Source organism: Scyliorhinus torazame, chromosome 11 (assembly GCF_047496885.1).
Source record: "Scyliorhinus torazame isolate Kashiwa2021f chromosome 11, sScyTor2.1, whole genome shotgun sequence".
Lineage (NCBI taxonomy): Eukaryota > Metazoa > Chordata > Chondrichthyes > Carcharhiniformes > Scyliorhinidae > Scyliorhinus > Scyliorhinus torazame.
Window position 1 is genome coordinate 245655728 of NC_092717.1, and position 25280 is coordinate 245681007.

A 25280-nucleotide genomic window follows, 5' to 3' on the forward strand; every position below is an offset into this window, starting at 1 on the left:
ATATTTTGTGAATTTAATGATCCACTTGGGTCAATTAATTCATTCCTTTGCTACTCCAGCTATCGAAATTCCGCCATCATTTTTTGGGGGGAGCTACTCATTCTGGGTTTCTCGTTTTGTTCTCCTAGAAATGGCTTCAAGCAATAGGCGACCATTCGGCCTACAGCACCCACTACTGTTCGGCGGATCAGCACAGCGATGAGGACGATGAAGATTTAGCATCCGTTGAGTGTTTGCAAGAATCGTTCCAGGTACGCGTTGGAAATCCAAATGAATTTTTAAGCTGCTGCCTTGTCTCACACGGGTGTGGGCTTCGCTGGCCAGGCCAGCGTTTGTTGCCCGTCACTAATCGTCCTCGAACGGCTGCAGTCCATGTGGGGTTAGGGGGTTTGCTGCAGAGAGGCAGGCCGTATGGTATTGATACCTGAGCATCCTCGCACCTCTCCCCGCCTCGCCCCATCACCAAAACCCTCCCTATTTCTCTCCCTCGTGTTTGCCCAGTTTCCCCCTTCAGTGTCTCAATGCTGGTCACCTCAAAAACAACTCTGATTTATACAGCATCTTTTAACGCAGTAAAACCATCTCCAGAGTTTCACGAGTGCAGTGTCAAACCAAATTTGGAACCTGGCGGTGTGAGAGCAAATGTCCAAAAGCTAGGTCGGGAAGGTGGATTTTGAAAAGCTGCCTCAAGAACGATGGAGGTGGGGAGAGGCTTAAGGGAGGGAATTGAAGGCACGGCCATCAGTGGGCGGGGGGAGAGGGGGGGGGGCGATTATAATGGGGGGACGCACAAAGAGGCCAGGATTGGAGGACGCGGAGATCTCGGGAGGACTGTGGGGTTTGGAGGAGGTTACGGGGATGGGGAGGGTGCGGGTCCATTCAGGGATCTGAAAACAAGGATGTGCGAATGTGTGCGTGATAACAGCAGGGGCAGCAAAACTAGAGTTTAGTCAACGCAGTGGTGGCAGGAAAGAATCCTGGAAGAATCACGCCACACTCTGGCCTACTCCAAAGGTCAAACGGTTTATTGATTAAGCCGCTGGGCACGCCTTGCACGAGCCAATCGCACAGATTATAGATTACGTATAGTTCCAATGAAATTAGTTATTAGACACGATTGGGTTGAATGAAATGAAAATCGCTTATTGTCACAAGTAGGCTTCAAATGAAGTTACTGTGAAAAGCCCCTAGTCGCCACATTCCGGCGCCTGTTCGGGGAGGCTGGTACGGGAATTGAACCGTGCTGCTGGCCTGCCTTGGTCTGCTTTAAACGCCAGCGATTTAGCCCTGTGCTATACAGCCCCTACCCCATGCAACAGGATTGCATGATGTGGAGATGCTGGTGTTGGACTGGGGTGAGCACAGTAAGAAGTCTTACAACACCAGGTTAAAATCCACCAGGTTTGTTTCGAATCACTAGCTTTCGGAGCACTGCTCCTTCCTCAGGAGAATGAAGAGGTAGGTTCCAGAAACATACATAGACAGTCAAAAATGCAAGACGATACTTTGAATGCGAGCATTTGCAGGTAATTAAGTCTTTACAACAAAGAACAAAGAACAAAGAAATGTACAGCACAGGAACAGGCCCTTCGGCCCTCCAAGCCCGTGCCGACCATACTGCCCGACTAAACTACAATCTTCTACACTTCCTGGGTCCGTATCCTTCTATTCCCATCCTATTCATATATTTGTCAAGATGCCCCTTAAATGTCCCTATCGTCCCTGCCTCCACTACCTCCTCCGGTAGTGAGTTCCAGGCACCCACTACCCTCTGCGTAAAAAACTTGCCTCGTACATCTACTCTAAACTTTGCCCCTCTCACCTTAAACCTATGCCCCCTAGTAATTGACCCCTCTACCCTGGGGAAAAGCCTCTGACTATCCACTCTGTCTATGCCCCTCATAATTTTGTATACCTCTATCAGGTCGCCCCTCAACCTCCTTCGTTCCAGTGAGAACAAACCGAGTTTATTCAATCGCTCCTCATAGCTTATGCCCTCCATACCAGGCAACATTCTGGTAAATCTCTTCTGCACCCTCTCTAAAGCCTCCACATCCTTCTGGTAGTGTGGCGACCAGAATTGAACACTATACTCCAAGTGTGGCCTAACTAAGGTTCTATACAGCTGCAACATGACTTGCCAATTCTTATACTCAATGCCCCGGCCAATGAAGGCAAGCATGCCGTATGCCTTCTTGACTACCTTCTCCACCTGTGTAGCCCCTTTCAGTGATCTGTGGACCTGTACTCCTAGATCTCTTTGACTTTCAATACTCTTGAGGGTTCTACCATTCACTGTATATTCCCTACCTGCATTAGCCCTTCCAAAATGCATGACCTCACATTTGTCCAGGTTAAACTCCATCTGCCATCTCTCCGCCCAAGTCTCCAGACAATCTAAATCCTGCTGTATCCTCAGACAGTCCTCATCGCTGTCCGCAATTCCACCAACCTTTGTGTCGTCTGCAAACTTACTAATCAGACCAGTTACATTTTCCTCCAAATCATTTATATATACTACAAAGAGCAAAGGTCCCAGCACTGATCCCTGTGGAACACCACTGGTCACAGCCCTCCAATTAGAAAAGCATCCCTCCATTGCTACCCTCTGCCTTCTATGGCCTAGCCAGTTCTGTATCCACCTTGCCAGTTCACCCCTGATCCCGTGTGACTTCACCTTTTGTACTAGTCTACCATGAGGGACCTTGTCAAAGGCCTTACTGAAGTCCATATAGACAACATCTACTGCCCTACCTGCATCAATCATCTTAGTGACCTCCTCGAAAAACTCTATCAAGTTAGTGAGACACGACCTCCCCTTCACAAAACCGTGCTGCCTCTCACTAATACGTCCATTTGCTTCCAAATGGGAGTAGATCCTGTCTCGAAGAATTCTCTCCAGTAATTTCCCTACCACTGAAGTAAGGCTCACCGGCCTGTAGTTCCCGGGATTATCCCTGCCACCCTTCTTAAACAGAGGAACAACATTGGCTATTCTCCAGTCCTCCGGGACATCCCCTGAAGACAGCGAGGATCCAAAGATTTCTGTCAAGGCCTCAGCAATTTCCTCTCCAGCCTCCTTCAGTATTCTGGGGTAGATCCCATCCGGCCCTGGGGACTTATCTACCTTAATATTTTTTAAGACACCCAACACCTCGTCTTTTTGGATCACAATGTGACCCAGGCTATCTACACCCCCTTCTCCAGACTCAACATCTACCAATTCCTTCTCTTTGGTGAATACTGATGCAAAGTATTCATTTAGTACCTCGCCCATTTCCTCTGGCTCCACACATAGATTCCCTTGCCTATCCTTCAGTGGGCCAACCCTTTCCCTGGCTACCCTCTTACTTTTTATGTAAGTGTAAAAAGCCTTGGGATTTTCCTTAACCCTATTTGCCAATGCCTTTTCATGACCCCTTCTAGCCCTCCTGACTCCTTGCTTAAGTTCCTTCCTACTTTCCTTATATGCCACACAGGCTTCGTCTGTTCCCAGCCTTTTAGCCCTGACAAATGCCTCCTTTTTCTTTTTGACGAGGCCTACAATATCACTCGTCATCCAAGGTTCCCGAAAATTGCCGTATTTATCTTTCTTCCTCACAGGAACATGCCTGTCCTGTATTCCTTTCAACTGACACTTGAAAGCCTCCCACATGTCAGATGTTGATTTGCCCTCAAACATCCGCCCCCAATCTATGTTCTTCAGTTCCCGCCTAATATTGTTATAATTAGCCTTCCCCCAATTTAGCACATTCATCCTCGGACCACTCTTATCCTTGTCCACCAGTACTTTAAAACTTACTGAATTGTGGTCACTGTTACCGAAATGCTCCCCTACTGAAACATCTACCACCTGGCCGGGCTCATTCCCCAATACCAGGTCCAGTACCGCCCCTTCCCTAGTTGGACTGTTTACATATTGTTTTAAGAAGCCCTCCTGGATGCTCCTTACAAACTCTGCCCCGTCTAAGCCCCTGGCACTAAGTGAGTCCCAGTCAATATTGGGGAAGTTGAAGTCTCCCATCACCACAACCCTGTTGTTTTTACTCTTTTCCAAAATCTGTCTACCTATCTGCTCCTCTATCTCCCGCTGGCTGTTGGGAGGCCTGTAGTATACCCCCAACATTGTGACTGCACCCTTCTTATTCCTGATCTCTACCCATATAGCCTCACTGCCCTCTGAGGTGTCCTCTCGCTGTATAGCTGTGATACTCTCCTGAACAAGTAGCGCAACTCCGCCTCCCCTTTTACATCCCCCTCTATCCCGCCTGAAACATCTAAATCCTGGAACGTTTAGCTGCCAATCCTGCCCTTCCCTCAACCAGGTCTCTGTAATGGCAACAACATCATAGTTCCAAGTAGTAATCCAAGCTCTAAGTTCATCTGCCTTACCCGTAATGCTCCTTGCATTAAAACATATGCACTTCAGAATGAAAATCGCTTATTGTCACAAGTAGGCTTCAATGAAGTTACTCTGAAAAGCCCCTAGTCGCCATATTTCGGCGCCTGTTCGGGGAGGCTGGTACGGGAATTGAACCTGCGCTGCTGGCCTGCCTTGGTCTGCTTTAAAAGCCAGCGATGTAGCCCAGTGTGCTAAACCCCTTAAAAGTGTGCTAAACCCCTTAAAAGTGTGCTAAACCCCTTAAAAGGTTTAGAGAGGGGTAACCCCAGGCTACACAGATCCAGAGAGAGGGGTAACCCCAGGTTAAAGAGGTGTGAATTGTCTCAAGCCAGGACAGTTGGTAGGATTTTGCAAGCCCAGGCCAGATGGTGGGGGGTGAATGTAATGCGACGTGAATCCCAGGTCCCAGTTGAGGCCGCACTCATGTGTGTGGAACCTGGCTATAAATTTCTGCGTTGTCGCGCGTCCTGAAGGCCGCCTTGGAGAACGCTTACCCGGAGATCAGAGGCTGAATGCCCTTGACTGCTGAAGTGTTCCCCGACTGGAAGGGAACATTCCTGCCTGGCGATTGTCGCGCGATGTCCGTTCATCAAGCTAGTGATTCGTAACAAACTTGTTGGACTTTAACCTGGGGCTGTAAGACTTCTTACTGAACTCATGGACAGGCAGAGGTTTCTTGATGATGTTATCCTGATCCTTAACAACGGTCCCTTGGTTTTCACAATAGTCCGCAAGCTTGAGACCTCCTCATTTTGACTTTGTCAGCTGGCTCCATTGTTCGGATACAACAGCCTGTCGCAATCGCGGCTATCTTCTGCTGAATGGGTCACTGTCCGTTTGATCCGGTCCAGCTGCTGAATGGGTCAGTTTGTCTGAGTAAATTGACCTGCTGCGAGATTGTGGCCAAGTAAGCCCCGTGATCCATCTGCAACTTGGCATCCTCCGTTCTGGCTAGCATTGATACATTTAGTGCAACATCAAACGGTGTGTATTTAATATAAATATAACATATAACGCAGGTGCCTGTCTGTCCTGGAAATTCACCCCAACAGGAGTAATCAATTTGGGAGCTGGTGGCAGGTAGACAGTAGGGAAATCCCTTTGTGAAATGTGATTATGTCTCAGATTTCTGGGGTGTTTGACAGAATCAATTATCTTTTGGATGTTAATGATTATTTTGCAAGCAGCTGGTATCTCCCACTGACAAAGTAGCAGAGTCGGAGGGGGTCGCAATGTGTTCATGTTTCGAACATCCATTCGTTCATCTGTGCTCTGATTCACTTTCAGCCATTTCATAGAATCCCTACAGAGCAGAAGGAGGCCATTCGGCCCATCGAGTCTGCACCGATCCACTCTGCCCCAATACCCGTAAATATACCTGTACACCCCTGGATGTTAAGGGGCGATTTAGCACGGCCAATCCACCCAACCTGCACACCTTTGGACTGTGGGAGGAAACCGGAGCATCCGGAGGAAACCCACGCAAACTCCTGCAAACTCCACACAGCCACCCGAGGCTGGAATCGAACCCGGGACCCTGGCGGTGTGAGGCAGCAGGGCTAACCACTGCGTCACCGTGCCCGCCCCCGTGGCTGGTGCTTTTTTCCTCGGCGGTGATTTGTCCATTGCCTTCCACTCTTGTGAGGACGTGGAAGAAGTTCCCATGTTTCCATCACTTTGTTGGTGTTATTTCGAAACCCATACTAACCATCTAACCACCTGGACTTCCGGTGACGGCGGGCGGGAGGCGGCCGCACAATGGAGGGCTCCCGTTCGGGAACGGCATTGTCGGGGCTTTAAGCCCGGTTCCAGAGTCCACGAAGGCGGCAAAAGCAGGGAGGAAGCAGGGAGAAGGCACGGAGGAGGCACAGTAAAGAAAAATGTCGAGGGTGAGCAAACAAAGTCCGTAAAAAAAAAAAACAGCTGAAGGTCCGTCGAGGAGTGGAAAGGTCACCACGGGGTCACCAAGGAAAATGGAGGCTGGAGCACCAGGGGAGGCCGCATTGCTTACGGCTGAAGAAATAACTAAGGTGATGGCTGCGGAATTCGAAAGGCAGTTTACAAAATACATGGAGACGGTGAGGAAGGAGAGGAGGGAGGTTTTGAGTGTGCTGGTGGAGGAGGCGGTTTCCCCGGTGAGGACTGAGGTGGCGAGCGCAGTGGCGGAGGTGCGAGAGCAACGGGAGGCGCTGAAGGAAGTGGAGGAGACGTTATTGCAGCACGGTGATCAACTTACCTTGATGGGGAAGGAGATGCGGAAGGTGATGGAGATTAACAAGGATCTGCGAGGAAAAATGGAAGACCTGGAAAACAGATCCAGGCGACAGAATTTGAGGATTGTGGGGCTGCCCGAAGGAGTTGAAGGACCGAGGCCGACTGAGTATTTTGCTGCGATGCTGGCGAAACTATTGTGGGAGGGGGAGGATCCCTCCCGATATGAACTGGATCGGGCTCATCGGTCGTGGAGGCCTGTACCAAAGGCGAGTGAGCCGCCAAGGGCAGTGACTCTGTGCTTCCGTAGGTACAGTGTGAAGGAAAAGTTCCTGAGCTGGGCCAAGCAGAAGCGGGTGGTGCAGTGGGCTGGAGCTGGTATACGTGTATACCAGGACTTTACGGTGGAGCTGGCGAGGAGGCGGGCTGCCTTCAACCGGGTGAAGAGGGCATTGTACATTAGCAAGGTGCAGTGCAGCATTGTATATCCAGCGAAGCTGAGGGTGACTTACAAGCTCAAGGACTTTTATTTTGGAACGGCGGAAGCAGCGGAGGTGTTTGAAGGACTGTGGCAGAACTGACGAATTAAGAAATGGCCATGTGCCGATGTAACCTCATGACTGTATTTTCTTCTTTTTTGTATCACTGCGCGCGGGTGTAGGGGCTAAAGGAGCCAATGTTGTATATATTTGGACAAGGGAAGGGACGGGACTTTCACTCGAAATGAGGGCTCTTTGGGGTGTAGGTGGATATGCGGGGTTTGTGTGCTAAAAGGGGATTTCTGCGCTTTCCTAGGGCCGGGCAAGGGGGAAAGGGACCCGGGCGGGGGCCTCCACGCTGGCCGGTTTAAGCCGGCCAGTGAACGGGAGTGAGGTGGGGGCGGGGGGAGGGGCTGCGGCCATCGGAGCCTGGCAGAACAGGGTCCGAGTGGTCTAGCCGGGGTGGAAAGTTGGGGGGAAGGAACCGAGGTTGGGGGGAGGAGTTTTACAAGAGGCAGTGGGCGGGAGGAGTTGGTGGGGGGGGTTGTTTACAACTCTTGGGTATCATGTACGGTACTCTTTCAGAGGTTGGATGGTGTTGAGTGTGGTGGGGGGGTGGGGGGGGGGGGGGGGGGTTGGGAGTGGACTCGATAGGTTAATGGTGACCATGGGCGGTCCCGGACTCCTTTTTCCTTTTCTCCTTTGTTTTTTTGTTGCCACCGTGGGAGGGTTCGTTTTATTGGCTGCATATATTGACAGGTGGGCCGTTGTTTGGGGTGGTGGGAGGATGGGATCAACGGTTCTTGTTAAGGGGATTGATTTTGTATTTCTGTTTACTGGAGAATAAAAACTGGAAAATGGAGAATAAAAACATTTTTAAAAAACAAAAACATCTAGCCGCCTGAGCTAACCACAAAGAGATTTGAGTCTTTGCCGATGTTGGGAAATTCGAATTTTCCACATCAACTTAGACAGTCGATCGGGACGCTAGTTGATGTCTATCTGTGAGTATTGGCTGTCTCTGTGAATGCCACTAGGTGGCCCATTTTTCTCAGCTGCTGCTGTGTAGTTGCTGTGAAACGTTTGCACATTGCCTCCCTCTATTGGAGAGCTATGGCACTGCATCCTGAACGGAGCAAATAGCAGCGCGATATCTCAGAATATTTCAAATGTTGTCAAGCGTGTGTGTTTGCCTTTTCTTTTCCTGCAAGAGTCCGTTTTAATGTCTGTCTGCAGGTGATCTTTTTTCAGAAGAGATGGGAGCAGGAGCCAGTTGAATGAATTCAATGATGGAGCATCCTCTGGGGTCAAGAATTCTAAAGATTCACAACCCTTTGAGTGAAGAGATTTCTCCTCATCTCAGTCCTCAGCGATCGGCCCCCTTATCCTGCGATGTGGCCCCGTGTTTTAGATTCCCCGACAATCTCTCGGCCCCCCCCCCCCTTCTCCCCTCTGCCGAACCCCTTCAGAATCTCAATACCGATAATATCCTCAAAAAAAACACCAGTGCATTTGTCAAACAAGATTTTCCTTTTGTCAAACCATGTTGACTTGTTGTAATCGTACTCCGCCTTTCGAAGGGCATAGTCAAGACTCCCTTCATAATAGATTCCAGCATTTCATCTGTGACTGATGTTAGACTAAGACTTTAGTTTCTCGCTGCTTCCTTTCTTGAGAAGCGTAGTAACATTTGCTGACTTTCAATCCGGTGGGACCATTCCTGAATCTAAGGAACTTTGGAAAATTGTAAGTGTGTGTCCACTATCTCTGCGGCTATCTCATTTAGAATCCTAGGTGTTGGCCTGGACGTCCGGTCCAGGGATTTTAGCACCTTCAAGATCTCCAATACTTTGTCTCTGCTGATAATAATCACCTTCATCCCCTCACTCTTTTTAGCCCCTAGGTTACCATCCACCTCTGGTATGGAACTTGTGTCTTGCCATCGAACCACAGAAAGGTTACAGCACAGAAGGAGGCCATTCGGTCCATCTTGTACATGCCAGCCCGAGGGCACCCAGATGCCCTTTCTAATCCCACCTTCCTGTACCCAGTCCATAGTCCGGAGCTTAGAGCACTTAAGATGCAGATCCAGGTACTTTTTAAAAGGTTGGCGGAATTGCGGATAGCGATGAGGACTGTCAGAGGATACAGCAGGATTTAGATCGTTTGGAGACTTGGGCGGAGAGATGGCAGATGGAGTTTAATCCGGACAAATGTGAGGTAATGCATTTTGGAAGGTCTAATGCAGGTAGGGAATATACAGTGAATGGTAGAACCCTCAAGAGTATTGACAGAGAGATCTAGGTGTACAGGTCCACAGGTCACTGAAAGGGGCAACACAGGTGGACAAGGTAGTCAAGAAGGCATACGACATGCTTGCCTACATTGGCCGGGGCATTGAGTATAAGAATTGGCAAGTCATGTTGCAGCTGTATAGAACCTTAGTTAGGCCACACTTGGAGTATAGTGTTCAATTCTGGTCGCCACACTACCAGAAGGATGTGGAGGCTTTAGAGAGGGTGCAGAAGAGATTTACCAGAATGTTGCCTGGTATGGAGGGCATTAGCTATGAGGAGAGGTTGAATAAACTTGATTTGTTCTCACTGGAACGAAGGAGGTTGAGGGGCGACCTGATAGAGGTCTACAAAATTATGAGGGGCATAGACAGAGTGGATAGTCAGACACTTTTTCCCAGGGTAGAGGGGTCAATTACTAGGGGGCATAGGTTTAAGGTGCGAGGGGCAAAGTTTAGAGGAGATGTACAAGGTAAGTTTTTACACAGAGGGTAGTGGGTGCCTGGAACTCGCTGCCGGAGGAGGTGGTGGAAGCAGGGACGATAGTGACATTTAAGGGGCATCTTGACAAATACATGAATAGGATGGGAATAGAGGGATACGGACTCAGGAAGTGTAGAAGATTTTAGACGGGCAGCATGGTCGGCACGGGCTTGGAGGGCCGAAGGGCCTGTTCCTGTGCTGTACATTTCTTTGTTCTTTGAGTTTAGGGTCTCTGCCTCCACCACCAACTGGGGCGGCGAATTCCAGACTCCCACTACCCTCTGGGTAAAAAAATCTTCCTCATGTCCCCTCTACACCTTCTGTCACTTGTCTTGAATCTACGTCCCCTGGTTCTAGAATTCTCCACTGGGGAAACAATTATATCCTGTCCATTCTATCTCTTCCCTGATAATTTTGTACACATCAATTAAGTCACCCCTCAGCCTTCCTTGTTCCAAGGTAAATAGCCCCAACCTATCCAATCTCTCCCCGTAGCTACACTTTTCTAGCACTGGCAACATTCTTGTAAACCTCCTCTGCACTCAGAGCAATAACGTCCTTCCTGTAATGTGGCGACCAGAACTGCCCACAATACTCCAGTTGTGGCCTCACCAGTGTTTTATACAATTCTAACATTATATACTTATATTTATATTCTATAGCTCTGCCAATGAATGGGAGCATTCCATACGGTTTCTTTACAACCTTGTCTACTTGAACTGCTGCCTTTAGGGACCTGTGTACGCCAAGATCTCTCACTTCATCTACCCCTCTTGGTATATTCCCACTTACTCCCGATAACTGTTTGACCTCCCTAAATGCATGACCTCACACATCTAGATATTAAATTCCATCTGCCACTTTACTGCCCATTCCACCAATCCTTCTGTATCATTCTGGAGATTAGAGCTATCCTCTACACTGTCCACCCCTCGGCCAATCTTTGTGTCATCTGCAAATTTCCCAATCATGCTCCCCACGTTCACATCCAAATCGTTAATATATAACACAAACAGTAAGATCCCAACACCGAGCCCTGTGGAACACCACTTGAAACAACTTTCCAATTGCAAAGGCAGCCATCGACCATTAACTTTTGGTTCCTGTTACTAAGCCAATGTTTTAAATAGTTTGCCACATTTTCCTTCTATTGTGAAGACAGAAAAATATTTGTTCAATGCCTCTGCCGTTCCCCATGATTTCTCCTGTCCTGGCCTCAAAGGGATCAATGTTTACTTTAGCTTCTCTCCTCCTTTTATACACTTATAAAAGCTCTTACCCTCTTGTTTTTATATTCCTGGCTAGTTCACTGTCCTATTTATCCCTTTGTGTCAACTTTTTGGTGGCACTTTATTGGTTTCTAAAACTTCAGACTCGCTGCGATTTTTTTTTTTGTTTTTTTGAAACATTGTAAACGTCCTTTTTTAATCTAATACCACTCTTAACTTTGAATGAGCCATGGATCAGTCTTTTTTGCTGAGTTTTGTTTTTCAGTGGAATGTATTTTTTGTTGAACATTTTGAATTGTTTCTTTAAATGTTTTTTATTTACTGCCAGACCTTTTAGTCTATTTACTCAGTTCACCACAGCCAGTTCTCCCCTCATGCCTATGTAATTGGCATTGCTTAAGTTGAAGATTCTTGTTTGTGATTGGAGTACCTCACTTTCAAAATTAACATGGAATTCAGTGGTATTATGATCACTATTTCCCAGTGGACATTTTATTTTGGCACGACTATTTAACCCTGCCTCATTACAAAATTCTGGATGTAAGATAACTTTGTCCTTAGTTTCTTTCACCACATAATGATCCAGAAAACTGTGGCAAATACTTTCTACAAATTTATCTTCGAGACCACCCTTGCTAATTTGATTGTCCTGATCCTTTTGGGAGTCAGATTAGGAAACACTTCAACCGGTAGAATTTTGGAATGCTGTTCCTCAAATGGCAATTGATGTCGGTCTTTGTAAACTTGTCAGGTTGGTAGGTTTTTTGTTTCCAAGGGTATATTAAAGAATATGAGGCCAAGGCAATGGCAGAAGAAACTCTTGGAGAAAAATGGCCCCTGCTTGTTCTTATCATGACTAATCTGCCATAATCCCACTTTACAAGATGATCAGAGGATTGGATAGGGTGGACAGTGAGAGATAGGGTGGACAGTGAGAGCCTTTTTCCTCAGATGGTGATGTCTAGCACGAGGGGTCATAGCTTTAAATTGAGGGGAGATAGATATAAGACAGATGTCAGAGAGTAGTAAGGGCGTGGAATGCCCTGCCTGCAACAGTAGTGGACTCGCCAACACTAAGGGTATTCAAATGGTCATTGGATAGACATATGGACGATAAGGGAATAGTGTAAATGGGCTTTAGAGTGGTTTCACAGGTCGGCGCAACATCGAGGGCCGAAGGGCCTGTACTGCGCTGTAATGTTCTATTACCGCATTATCGCATATCCATTATTCCCCTGGTATCAAAAAATCTCTTGTCTTGAGTTTGCTCAAATTGCTGAGCAAGTTGGGAAACATTTTCTTAACATCTACCCCGCCAAATCCCTTAAGAATGCTTGCGCGAGATCACCTTAACTTTTTGCTGTATTACTCGCGCCAAGTAATACACCCATTCACCCATTGCCCCCTTGCTTGCTGATCTACACAGGAATGCCTCACTTTCAGACTGTGTATTCCAGGTGCCAGTAATTCACTGCGTTTTTGAAATCGGCTATCACCCCACTGCCTGTTTTTGCAACGATCTTAAAACCGCGACCCTCTGGTTACCGACCATCTTGCCAGTGGAGACAGCTTTTCCTTATTTATCTTGAACACCTCTATCAAACCTCTTCAGCTTCTCTGTTCTAAGGAGAACTCTCCCAGCATCTTCAGTCTCTCCACATAACTTTAGTCCCTCATTCCTAGAACCATTTGAATAAATCTCCTCTGCACCATCTGCAAGGCCTTGATGTCCTCCCGAAAGTGTGACAAGCAGGATGCTGTCAGGAGCTATTTCTCCTGCCTCGGATACAGAAGCCCTCGCTGCTTCCATGTGTTCAAAAGCATCCATCTGTGAGGGATTAAACTCCAAAATATTTGGACTCCTGTGAGCATTAATCCTTTGATACGCAATTGGAAAAGGCAACCCGTCTTGGGTTTTATAGACTTAGCAGCCTGGAGAATTTTTATTTATTTTTGACTCAGTAAGTTGTGACGATCTGGAATGTGCCCCGAAGGCGGTGGGTGCAGATTCAATGGTAACTTTCCAAAGGGGGATACTTGAAAAGGGAAAAGAAAACGCAGGGTTATGGGGAAAGAATAGGGGACTGAGACTAACTGTACAGCTCTTACAAAGAAAGGGAAATGCCGAAGGACTCCTCCTATGCTGTATCTTTGTTTGATAATGTACAGTCTCAAAATCCTGCCAAATGTATTTTGGCATTAAAGACTTTGGAAAGCCTCTTCCTCAAGCACGTGTTTGCTAATCGGCCGTTTGGAGGGTTGAAAGCAGCGTTTGTTCAGGCAAATACAGCTGCTGCTGAATAGATGCTTCAGCGCACATCAGCAAGCTGTGCAGTCCTGGTGTTTGCAGACAATCCAGTCCCACCTTCCTGCAGCCGTTGCAAGTTCGGAGCAACTACACCTGCTCCATTCCTATTTTGTCCCCTTTGTAGAAAGCTGCCATTTTCATCCTTCACTCCCGCAAAGTGAATATAACCCCGCGTCAGACATTTCCAAAAAACGTTTGCTAAACCTACCGATAAAATCAGTGATTTGATGTTGGGAATTACTTCGGGAAGCCCCGCGTTCTCCGGCAGCTGTGCTTAACTGGGCAAAACACTGTTTCGAACCTGTCAACGATTGATCTAATATGTTTGAGATACACTTTGTGTCCCTCTAATATGTACGTTAAGGTTGTTGGCTGGTGTATTGTAGAATAATTCATCAGTTAGCAGCAAGCCCCCCGTGTGTCTTTTTTTTAAATATCCTTCAGTTCTTCAATGAATCTAAAATTTGTGCCCTCTGGATGCCGACCTTTCTGGCAGTGGAAACATTTTCTCCTCATTTACTCTATCCAAATCCCTCATTAATCTGAACACCTCTATTAAATCTCCCCTTTATCCGCTCTGCTCGAAGGAGAACAATCCCAGCTTCTCCCAGTCCCTCCACATATCTGAGGTCGCTCAATCCTGGAACCGTTCTGAAAACAGAATCGTCACTGCGCAGAAGGAGGTCATTTGGCCCATCGGGGCTGCACCAGCCGTCCAAACGAGCTTCGTGCCTTGCGGCCGTTCCCCCGCCTTTTCCCCCCGCCCCTCCGCGCTGTTTCTAATCCAGTGATCGATCATCTCATGGCCTCTTCAGCACCTCGATTGAACCTGTCTCCACCACATTGATCAATCTCCTCTGCACCCTCACCAACGGCCTTGACATCCATCCGAAAGTGAGGTGTCCAGAATCAAGCCCAATACTCCAGCTGAGGCCAGACCAGTGACTTATAAATATTTAGCCCGACTTCCTTTAACCCGACTCCCTGCCTCTAGAGTTAAATCTTGGGGCATTTGAGGATGTCAGGAAACGGTTATTCAGACCGCGCGGATCGTCGAGACCCAAAACACTCGACCCACTAATAGCTGTTGAGGCTGGTGTTGCCAACTGTGATTAAATGTATTCCTGGAGGATTCAACACGGGACTCGCCCCCGGGCTCCAACCATTAATCGGCCAACACGTCACCCTTCTAACGCGCGGCCTTCCCGCACCAATTGGAATGCAAAATGACCCATTACCCAACTGGATTCTTCTCGACTGTCAGCCAAAACAGCCATCTCTCCCTGTTTTCAACATTTGCACATTTGGTAAAAGACAACAGTCAAAGAAGGTGACAGGAAAAAGCAACCTTTCCCATTATTCCGAAGATTCTTCTCCAGGTTGCGCCCGCCTGGAAATTGATCTACAATTCCGGGCCAACCCTGGAGGGGTGGCAACCTGAATTGGGGCCAATTGAGAGGCGGTGGTTCAGTTGAAAACTTCCGAATTGGGATGAGAGATTTTTGTTGGTTGGTGGATTCGGGGATATGGAAGCAAGGAGGAGGGGAGATGGGAGTTGAGATACAGACCAGCCATGATCCAACTAAACGGGTTCAAGGGGGCTGAATCGCCTCCTCTTGTATTCCAAATATAAGCCATGAGCTGCACATTAGGCTTGTTAACGGCATGATCTCCATTGAATATCTAGCGTAACGTAGACCCTTTCGAACAGCAAGTTGGCAGCAGGAGGTACACAGCTCGACGAGCTGCTTTGCTATTTTGCCGGACTAAGAAAAATTAATCCTCTGAATTTCGAGCTCCCGTTTAATCTGTGTCACCTTGAAATAACGGTGCCCTGGGCAGGGAGAACTGCTGAGGCTGTGGTTTGTGTTCTTATGTCTCTCACATGTTTAGGTGTGCAGTAGGAAGCTCGTTTAAATTTAGAACAAACGCATCCAAGGTTGATTCAATCAGTCATAGAATTTCCGCTTGGAAACCTCGGCCAACTTTCCACCTTGCAACCTGGTGCCTTTTCAATAAATGTTTAATCACTCCAAAAAATTGCGTCTGTAAAGAATGGGGACCTCACCCTGTGTGTTTCTAATTAATTTTCTGCTCCATACATGCGGCCGTGCGCACGAATGAATGCCGGAGGAACTGTGTTACCCAGAGAGTGTTTAGAATGTGGAACCGGCATTTGAAGTGACTGGTGATACATTTTGAATCCTAGAATTCCTCCAATGCAGAAGGAGGTCATTCGACCCATTGAGGCTGCACCGACCCTCCCGAAAGAGCACTCTACCTAGGCCCACTCCCCCTCCCTATCTCCGTAACCCCGTGATCCAACCTACACATCTTTGGACACTAAGGGGCAATATAGCGTGGCCGATCCACCTAACTTCCACATCTTTGGCTGGACATCTTAAGGGGGAAGCTGAATAAACACATGACGGAGAAAGGAAAGACCATAAGGCTTGGGTCACTGTCTTTGCCGAATCTGCACATTCTCCCTGTGTCTGCGTGGGTTTCCTCCGGGTGCTCCGGTTTCCTCCCTCAAGTCCTGAACGACGTGCTGTTAGGTGAATTGGACATTCTGAATTCTCCCTCTGTGTCCCCGAACAGGTGCCGGAATGTGGCGACGAGGGGATTTTCATAGTCATTTCAGTGCAGTGTTAATGTACGCCTACTTGTGACACTAATAAAGATTATTATGTTACTAATTCTATTAAATGCAATAGAAAAGGGAGGATTGTGCAATTTTCCACAAGTCGATTAGATTTCACGCTATGAGTTGCAAGGAGGGTTTTAAAACCTTTTTATTCAAGATTGAATGCAAATACGTTACGATGCCTAGATATTTGATTTGATTTTTGTGTGCAGTGCCTTGAGATAAATATAATTATGGCTGTATTTTCCTGTGAGTAGCGTAAGAAAATAAATTCTAGGGTAAACATTCGGTGATGTCCTATTAGTTCCGTAGTGTGAAATTATCTGCATCTGGTTAACTTGATTGGCAGCAAGGTTTATAAAAAGAAAACTGAGCTAACGGCATTGCTGCTTACCATCACTGAATCCCCCATTATCAACATCCTGGGGGTTATCATTGACCACAAACTGAACTGGACTAGCCATATAATAAACACTGACTCCAAGATCGGGTTAGAGGTTGGAAATCCTATGGTGAGTAACTCATCTCCTGACCCCCCCCCCCCCCCCCCCCCCCCCCCCCCCCAAAAGCCTATCCACCATTGACAAGGCACAAGTCAGGATAGTAATGCTCTCCACTTGCCTGGATGAGTGAAGCTCCCACAACACTCAAGATGCTCGACCTTCCACAAACATTCAAACCCTCCACCACCGACAAACAGTGGCAGCCGTGTGTACCATCTACAAGATGCGCTGCAGTAACTCACCAAGGTTCTTTAGGCAGCACCTTCCAAACCCACGACCACTACCATCTAGGAGGACAAGAGCAGCAGATACCTGGGAACCCCACCACCTGGAGATTCCCCTCCAAGTCACTCACTGCCCTGACTTGGAAATATATTGGCCGTTCCTCCGCTGTCGCCGGGTTAAAGTCCTGGAACTCCCTCCCTAACAGCACTGGGGTGTACCTGCACCTCAGGGCCTGCAACGGGTTCAAGAAGTCAACTTTTCACCACCTTCTGAAGGACAACTAGGGATGGACAATAAATGCTGGTCTGACCAGTGATGCCCACATCCTGTAAAAATAAATGTAAAAAATAATAAAGCTCCCTACCCCAGCCTTGCAATGGACTGATTTCTCAACCTTATTTTGTGGAGAAAGGTTTGGTGTTTCTTATTATGTTACATTTATTTACTTCATAGATTATATCATCACCCTGTTCATTTGAATAGTGCAAATTTATTTTGCAAGGCACACAAATAACCTTGGGTAATGCAGCTCGATATCTCCTGTGTAGTGTTGGTTACATTATTGAACTCACATCAGTCGTGGCTCGGTGGGCAACATTCCCACCACTCAGTCAGAAGATCCAGGGACATCAGCACAAAATCTTCGCCGACACTTACAGTGCTGCCCTGAGGGAGGGTTGCAGTGTTGGATGTGGCAGTGTTGGAGGTGTGCCGTCTTGTATGAGACACCAGACTGAGGCCCCATCTACCCTCTCGGATGAAGAAGAGCGGGGCGGGGGCTCCTCCCTGGTGTCTTGGCCAATATTTATCCCTGAGCTAACATCACGTCTGCCGGATGATCTGGCCACTACCATGTTGCTGTTATGGGATCCTGCTGCGCATTACTGGCTGCTATGTTTCCTGCATTATAAAAATGATTACACTTGCTGTAAAGTATGGTGGGGACATCAGGAATTCGTGAAAGTTGCTACACTAATCCACAACCCAATTCTGCCATGACGTTCTGTTCAAATCCCGGGGTGGTTCTTAAGCCCGCAAACCTCTAATTCCGAGGTGGGTCTGACACTAATAGAGCCATGATTTGATCATCTGGAAGCACTAGAACTTGTTTCACAAGAACCCTGCAACATTGAAGGATTTATTTATTCTTTCTTGGTGTTAGGATACCCCAACAGACCCCAATTTTTATTAGGATACCGGACAAGAACCCCAAACAATTTTCTATTTGTAATACTGTGAGGAAAGGATACTTCACCCCAGGCGTGATGACTCTGACCAATGGGTATCCTTTATGTTAAAACAAACTTTAAACACAGAATTAACCACTTTAACATCGAAGAAATAGCTTTACAATTAGCAGTTAAACAGTTCGTCGATCAGAGGATGCTAGCTACACCTGTCACTATACATATTCCAAATAAGGAACACCATACAATTCAAAATCCACTCATAAATAAAGTTAGCAACCAGGGTTACTTGCTGCTCTCTGTGCAGACCTTTGGAGAGAGACCCTTTCAGCAGCAACCAGAGAATATTTCTTTCTTGTCAGACTCTAATCCTATAGCAAAACTGCCAAAGCTACAGAAAGACTTGGTCCCTCCCATTAATTACATCATCTGTATCCCACTAAGAAGGCACATGACTTGCTTAACTAGGACATGCCTCATTAAATTATATATACCTCAGGGAACCTCAACAAACATAAACAATAATATCCCATTAGCCACCTCTCTGTAAACAAGTAAATGGATTAAATAAATGATAACTTCACCTTTATGACCCTTAATCACTGCTTTAGCAGACACACTGCCTGCATGTATTTGAACCCAGGGTTTGTAATATATAGTAATAATCTTTTATTGTCACAAGTATGAAGTTACTGTGAAAAGTCCCTAGTCGCCACATTCTGACGCCTGTTCGGGTAAGCTGGTACGGGAAATGAACCCGCGCTGCTGGCCTTGTTCTGCATATTCCAAATAAGGAACACCATACAATTCAAAATCAACTCATAAATAAAGTTAGCAACCGGGGTTACTTGCTGCTCTCTGTGCAGACCTTTGTAGAGAGACCCTTTCAGCAGCAACCAGAAAACCAAACCAGCTGTCTAACCCACTGAACTAAACCTGCCTATATAAAAGATATAACAATTTCCTACATTCACCACATGGGGTGTGGGCAACGCTGGCTGGACCAGAATATGTTGCCCATCCCTAATTGCCCTCCAACCTAGTGCCTCACTCGGCCATTTCAGAGGGAGCAGTTAAGAGTCAACTAATTACATTGCTGTGGGTCTGGAGTCACGCATAGGCCAGACGGGGCAAGGACAGCAGATTTCCTTCCCTAAAGGGGCAAGAGTGACCCAGATGGGTTTTTGGGACAAGCGACGATAGTTGTCATGGTCGCCATTACCGAGACTAGATTTTATATTCCAGATTTCATTCATTGAATTTCAATTCCACCAGCTGGTGTGGAGGGATTCGAACCGGTGCCCCCAGGGCATTAGGCTGAGCCTCTGGATTGCTCGTCCAGTGACATTACCGCCGTTTCCGTGAAGATGTGTTAATATAAACAAGAATATAAATCTGTTTTGTGCTTTTGGAATATTTATATTTTGACTTTTGATGAACAGACTGTACAGACCTGCCAACAGAGGCTTGAGAAAGAGGCTGCGAGTTTATTCAGCATGGTTGAAGGCCCTGGAATTGCAAAAGGTAATGGGTGGAATTTTGCCACTGCACATAAATGAAGTTTTATTTTATAGTTTACCTAACACTTCTGAACCATAGTTCAGGGCAGGGGAGAGATAAGGAACTGGAATTCTGGATGGCGTGTTAGGTTTTACTGTGTTGGGCTCTGTAGCCTACTTCATATTGTTCCCCCTTCTCCTTCGGATTATTACCATTCTCATTTGGTTCTCCGTCTAATGGGTACAGGGTGCTCCCCAATGAAAAAGCAAGGGATTGCAATGCCATAGATTCCCTACCGTGGAGAAGGCGGCCTGTCGGACCTGTACCGACCCACTGAAAGTGGCACCCTACCTAGGCCCACTCTCCCGCACTACCCCCACAACCCCTGAACCGCGCTAACCTGCACATCTTTGGGCGCTAAGGGGTCATTGATCATGGCCAATCCTCCTAACCTGCACACGTTTGGACTGCGGGAGAAAACCGGAGCACCCGGAGGAAACCCACGCAGACACGGGGAGAACGTGCAAACTCCGCACAGAGAGTGACCCGAGGCCGGAATCGAACCCGGGTCCCTGGCGCTGCGAGGCAGCAGTGCTAACCACTGTGCCGCCATAAAGCAGTCCAGTGATATAATGGGTGATGCTGGGAAATGAGAAATGAGTGGAATGCCCCCATCCATTGGCTGATAATCATAGAGCACAGAAGGATCCCATTCAGCCCTTCTTCGTACCTGTGCTGGGTCTTTGAAGGTGCGAACCAGTTAGTCTTACTCCCTGCTCTTTTCCCAATCATCGTGCAGATATATTGCCTTCTGAAGTCTTTACCCAATTTCCCTTTTGAAAGTTCCGATTGAATCTGCTTCCTCTGTCCTTTCAGGCAGCGCTCTGCTGATCACAACAACCTCACTGCTTTAAAAACAAAAGAAATCCTGCCTTGGCTGAATTCCTGCCTTTTGTTCGGTCTGCCTCTCTTTCTAAACTTTAGGATCCAGGAATGATTTTTAGCACCTTTCTCATCCTGCCCTGTCGTCTTCGCACTTAATTTTTCTTAAGTGTCTAAAAATAAATTCTAACACTGACCTACAAATCCTCAGCCCTCCGAATGGATTTGCTCCTTAATAGGGAGCAGGATAATCTAATCGCAGCTAATCCGCACTCGGGCTGTTAATGCTTCACCACTGTCGTACGGACTGGTGGTGTCTTTCAGAATGCGTTCTGCGATTAATCATGTTGAATGTTGACAATCTCATTTCCCACTGACGGGCAACTTTAAGATTTCAGTTTTTGATTGAAAACGTTTCTGCAGTTCAGCTTTTTCCTGTTTCCACCAGATAGGTGATGAATCAGTGGTCACAGCACGGAGGCTATTCGGCCCATTGAACTAGTGCCCGCTCCCTGCAACAGCAACTCCCCCCACCTCTCTCTTTCCCCCCCCCCCCCCCACCCCTGCCATTTTGCCCCCAAAGCCCCTTCAAACGCGTTCCCATCAGCAGTTGTGTATCCGACTCTCTTTCGAAATGCCACAATTGGACCTGCCTCCTCCACACTCGGGCAGCGCGCTCCAGTTCCAAATCGCCTGCCTTGTAAATAATACGGGTTTCCCCCCCCCCCCCACCCCCCTAAGATGCCGTTAGCTCGTTTGCCAGACACCTTCGCACCTTTTAATGACCTCTATCTTGGTGCACTGGGCACAGTTTCAACATTTGAAACTTGGAAGTATTGGAATCTGTGAGTGTAAACCTCACAAGGACATTGACAAGTGGGTGGAGGGGGCAGATAGGCAGCAGATGAAGTTCAATGCGGGGAAGTGTGAGATGGTGCACTTTGGCAGGAAGAATCTGGAGAGACAATATAAAATAAGGGGTTAAATTCTTAATGGGGCGCAGGAACAGAGGGACCTGGTAGATGTGCATCGATCATTGAAGGTGGCAGCACAGGTGGAATTATGTATATATACATATATATGTGTATATATATGGGTGTATAATATATATATATATATATATAATTTACAGTGCAAAAGGAGGCCATTCAGCCCATCGGTCTGCACCGGCCCTTGGAAAGAGCACCCTACTTAAGCCTCACGCCTCCACCCTATCCCTGTAACCCAGTATCCCCACCTAACCTTTGTGGACACTAAGGGCAATTTATCACGGCCAATCCACCTAACCTGCTCATCTTTGGACTGTGGGAGGAAACCGGAGAGAGCAGGTCATAAAGCAAATAGTATTCTGGACTTCGTTAATCGGGGCACAGAATACAAGGACAAGGAGGATATGATAAACGTGTTAGACCAAGCTGGAGGGACTATATAAATGCACGTTTTGTTGGATTATGAAGCTGGGTTGGACGTCAGCATTCACGGGATCAAATTCATGTTTGCTTTTGCTGCAGGATTTCCCCCGCAACTATTACAGAAGGTGAAAGATGTGACTGAATCATCCAGGATCGCATGTATTGCACTCAATAACTGTGTACTGTTCATCTCCAAACAAGAAACGGTTTGTATCACTCATTCTGTGCCGACTCTATCTTGTGACAATTTTCAGCTTTGATAGAATCATACAGTGTAGCGGGAGGCCATTCAGCCCCTCTCTGCCTGTGCTGTATCTTTGAAAGCGATACCCCCCATTCCCAGAGTCCTGCAACCCTTTTACTTTTCAGGTCTAGGCAATTCCCCAATCCTGCCTCGCCCCCTCCCCATCCTGCCTCGCCCCCTCCCCCAATCCTGCCTCACACCCTCCCCAATCCCGTCTCACCCCCTCCCCATCCTGCCTCTCCCCCTCCCCATCCTGCCTCTCCCCCTCCCCATCCTGCCTCTCCCCCTCCCCATCCTGCCTCTCCCCCTCCCCATCCTGCCTCACCCCCTCCCCATCCTGCCTCGCCCCCTCCCCCCCTCCTGCCTCACCCCCTCCCCATCCTGCCTCGCCCCCTCCCCCATCCTGCCTCGCCCCCTCCCCCATCCTGCCTCGCCCCCTCCCCATCCTGCCACGCCCCTCCCCCATCCTGCCTCGCCCCCTCCCCCATCCTGCCTCGCCCCCTCCCCATCCTGCCTCGCCCCTCCCCATCCTGCCTCGCCCCCTCCCCATCCTGCCTCGCCCCCTCCCCATCCTGCCTCACCCCCTCCCCATCCTGCCTCACCCCCTCCCCATCCCACCTCGCCCCCTCCCCATCCTGCCTTGCCCCTCCCCCCATCCTGCCTTGCCCCCTCCCCCCATCCTGCCTTGCCCCCTCCCCATCCTGCCTCTCCCCCTCCCCATCCTGCCTCTCCCCCTCCCCATCCTGCCTCACCCCCTCCCCATCCTGCCTCGCCCCCTCCCCCCCTCCTGCCTCGCCCCCTCCCCCCCTCCTGCCTCACCCCCTCCCCATCCTGCCTCGCCCCCTCCCCCATCCTGCCTCGCCCCCTCCCCCATCCTGCCTCGCCCCCTCCCCATCCTGCCACGCCCCTCCCCCATCCTGCCTCGCCCCCTCCCCCATCCTGCCTCGCCCCCTCCCCATCCTGCCTCGCCCCCTCCCCATCCTGCCTCGCCCCCTCCCCATCCTGCCTCACCCCCTCCCCATCCTGCCTCACCCCCTCCCCATCCCACCTCGCCCCCTCCCCATCCTGCCTTGCCCCTCCCCCATCCTGCCTTGCCCCCTCCCCCCATCCTGCCTTGCCCCCTCCCCATCCTGCCTCGCCCCCTCCCCATTCTGCCTCGCCCCCTCCCCATCCTGCCTCGCCCCCTCCCCATCCTGCCTCGCCCCCTCCCCATCCTGCCTCGTCCCCTCCCCATCCTGCCTCGTCCCCTCCCCCATCCTGCCTCGTCCCCTCCCCATCCTGCCTCACCCCCTCCCCCATTCTGCCTCGCCCCCTCCCCATCCTGCCTCGCCCCCTCCCCATCCTGCCTTGCCCCCTCCCCCCATCCTGCGTCGCCCCCTCCCCATCCTGCCTCGCCTCCTCCCCATCCTGCCTTGCCCCCTCCCCCATCCTGCCTTGCCCCCTCCCCCCATCCTGCCTTGCCCCCTCCCCCCATCCTGCGTCGCCCCCTCCCCCATCCTGCGTCGCCCCCTCCCCATCCTGCCTCGCCCCCTCCCCATCCTGCCTCGCCCCCATCCCCCATCCTGACTCGCCCCCTCCCCCATCCTGCCTCGCCCCCACCCCCATCCTGCCTCGCCCCCTCCCCCATCCTGCCTCGCCCCCTCCCCCATCCTGCCTCGCCCCCTCCCCCATCCTGCCTCGCCCCCTCCCCCATCCTGCCCCGCACCCTCCCCATCCTGCCTCGCCCCCTCCCCACATCCCGCCTCGCCCCCGTCCCGCCTCGCCCCCGTCCCGCCTCGCCCCCTCCCCCGTCCCGCCTCGCCCCCTCCCCCGTCCCGCCTCGCCCCCTCCCCCGTCCCGCCTCGCCCCCTCCCCCGTCCCGCCTCGCCCCCTCCCCCGTCCCGCCTCGTCCCCTCCCCGTCCCGCCTCGCCCTCTCTCCCATCCCGCCTCGCCCTCTCCCCCATCCCGCCTCGCCCCCTCTCCCATCCCGCCTCGCCCCCTCCCCCATCCCGCCTCGCCCCCTCCCCCATCCCGCCTCGCCCCCTCCCCATCCCGCCTCGCCCCCTCCCCCATCCCGCCTCGCCCCCTCCCCATCCCGCCTCGCCCCCTCCCCATCCCGCCTCGCCCCCTCCCCCATCCCGCCTCGCCCCCTCCCCCATCCCGCCTCGCCCCCTCCCCCATCCCGCCTCGCCCCCTCCCCACCTCCCCCTCCCCCCCCCCCACCCCTTCCCACTTTGCCTCTTCTTCCTCGTCCCGTCTAGACCCCCCTCCATTCCTGCCTCACCCCCCCCCCCACCTTGTTCACTCCCCCTTCCTGCCCGCCGGGGGCCTCTTTTCCTCCATTCGCACCGCGCCCCCCCCCCCTCCCCCCCATCTCCTCACGCCTGCCGACATAGTAACTATTTTTGCAAACAACGTTTAGTAGCTTTTAAAATTCACCCTGTCGTACCCCCTGGGGTTTAACTGTCCACCTGGGTTAAAGAGGATGGCGTTTTTTTTTTTTTTTAATTTCGCCGATCCCAATTATCCTTCACATTCCACCTGTGTCCCGCTTCCTGCCAGTTTACTCCAGGTCAGAGTGGCACTGAGTCCAGTCTGTGGAAAAGGCTGCCTGTTTGTGAGCAGGTTAACGAGGGTGTTGACTTGACTGAATTGTTAGCCAGCATCAAGGTCACAGAGGCTGGGACGAGGGCATAATCTGACTCAACTGCGATGCCTCTGCAGTGGAGCAGCCCGCCTGTCGCATGCGCATGAACTCCGTGCAATCAGCAACCTGGCCGCTGTACGTCAGCAGGGGGATTTTAACCTTCGGGAGGGTGGGGATGCACAGAATCCGAACTCCTTACTCGAGCACAAAACCGCGGGGCTGGGGCCCTACAGCTGGAAGGAGAAGCTGGAAATCGTGGAGCGCCTCCTGCCGAGCGGGAAACTGAGCTAACGATTCGGGGCTGTGACCTGTCGCCGGAAGCTGAGAAAAGGTGAGCGAGGTGATGGGTTCGGAGTGTGTGAAGGGGGAGAGTGGGAGGTGCCTTTACCTGAGCTTCAGTTGAGCTTTCACTGGCACTCAGCCGGTGGCTGAAGACGCGGGGGATCAGAGTGTGGGAGCAAGGTGGAGATCTCAAATGACAGACCATCAGAAACTCACCTTGACTGGCAGGTAATTTGCAATGAAGGAAGGTAGATTTTAAACACCTGTCTTTAAAAACATTATCCCTGCTGGAAGCTTTATAAATTCCCACCTGATTTTATCTGGAGTTTCTAAATACAAATTTGCTTTTCCTGTGAGGATAATGT

At 49.9% G+C, this 25280-nt stretch overlaps 1 protein-coding gene across 3 annotated transcripts in view; it reads left to right on the plus strand.

Annotated features, from left to right (window-relative positions):
- Nucleotides 1–25280, plus strand: part of osbpl1a (oxysterol binding protein-like 1A) — a 298479-nt gene that overhangs the window by 112106 nt on the left and 161093 nt on the right. For all 3 annotated transcript variants that reach the window (XM_072468513.1, XM_072468514.1, XM_072468515.1), the window contains 3 exons: nucleotides 129–251; nucleotides 19411–19492; nucleotides 21862–21968. In XM_072468513.1, the coding sequence (XP_072324614.1) occupies nucleotides 129–251; nucleotides 19411–19492; nucleotides 21862–21968 (312 nt within the window). The remainder of the gene's footprint in view (nucleotides 1–128; nucleotides 252–19410; nucleotides 19493–21861; nucleotides 21969–25280) is intronic.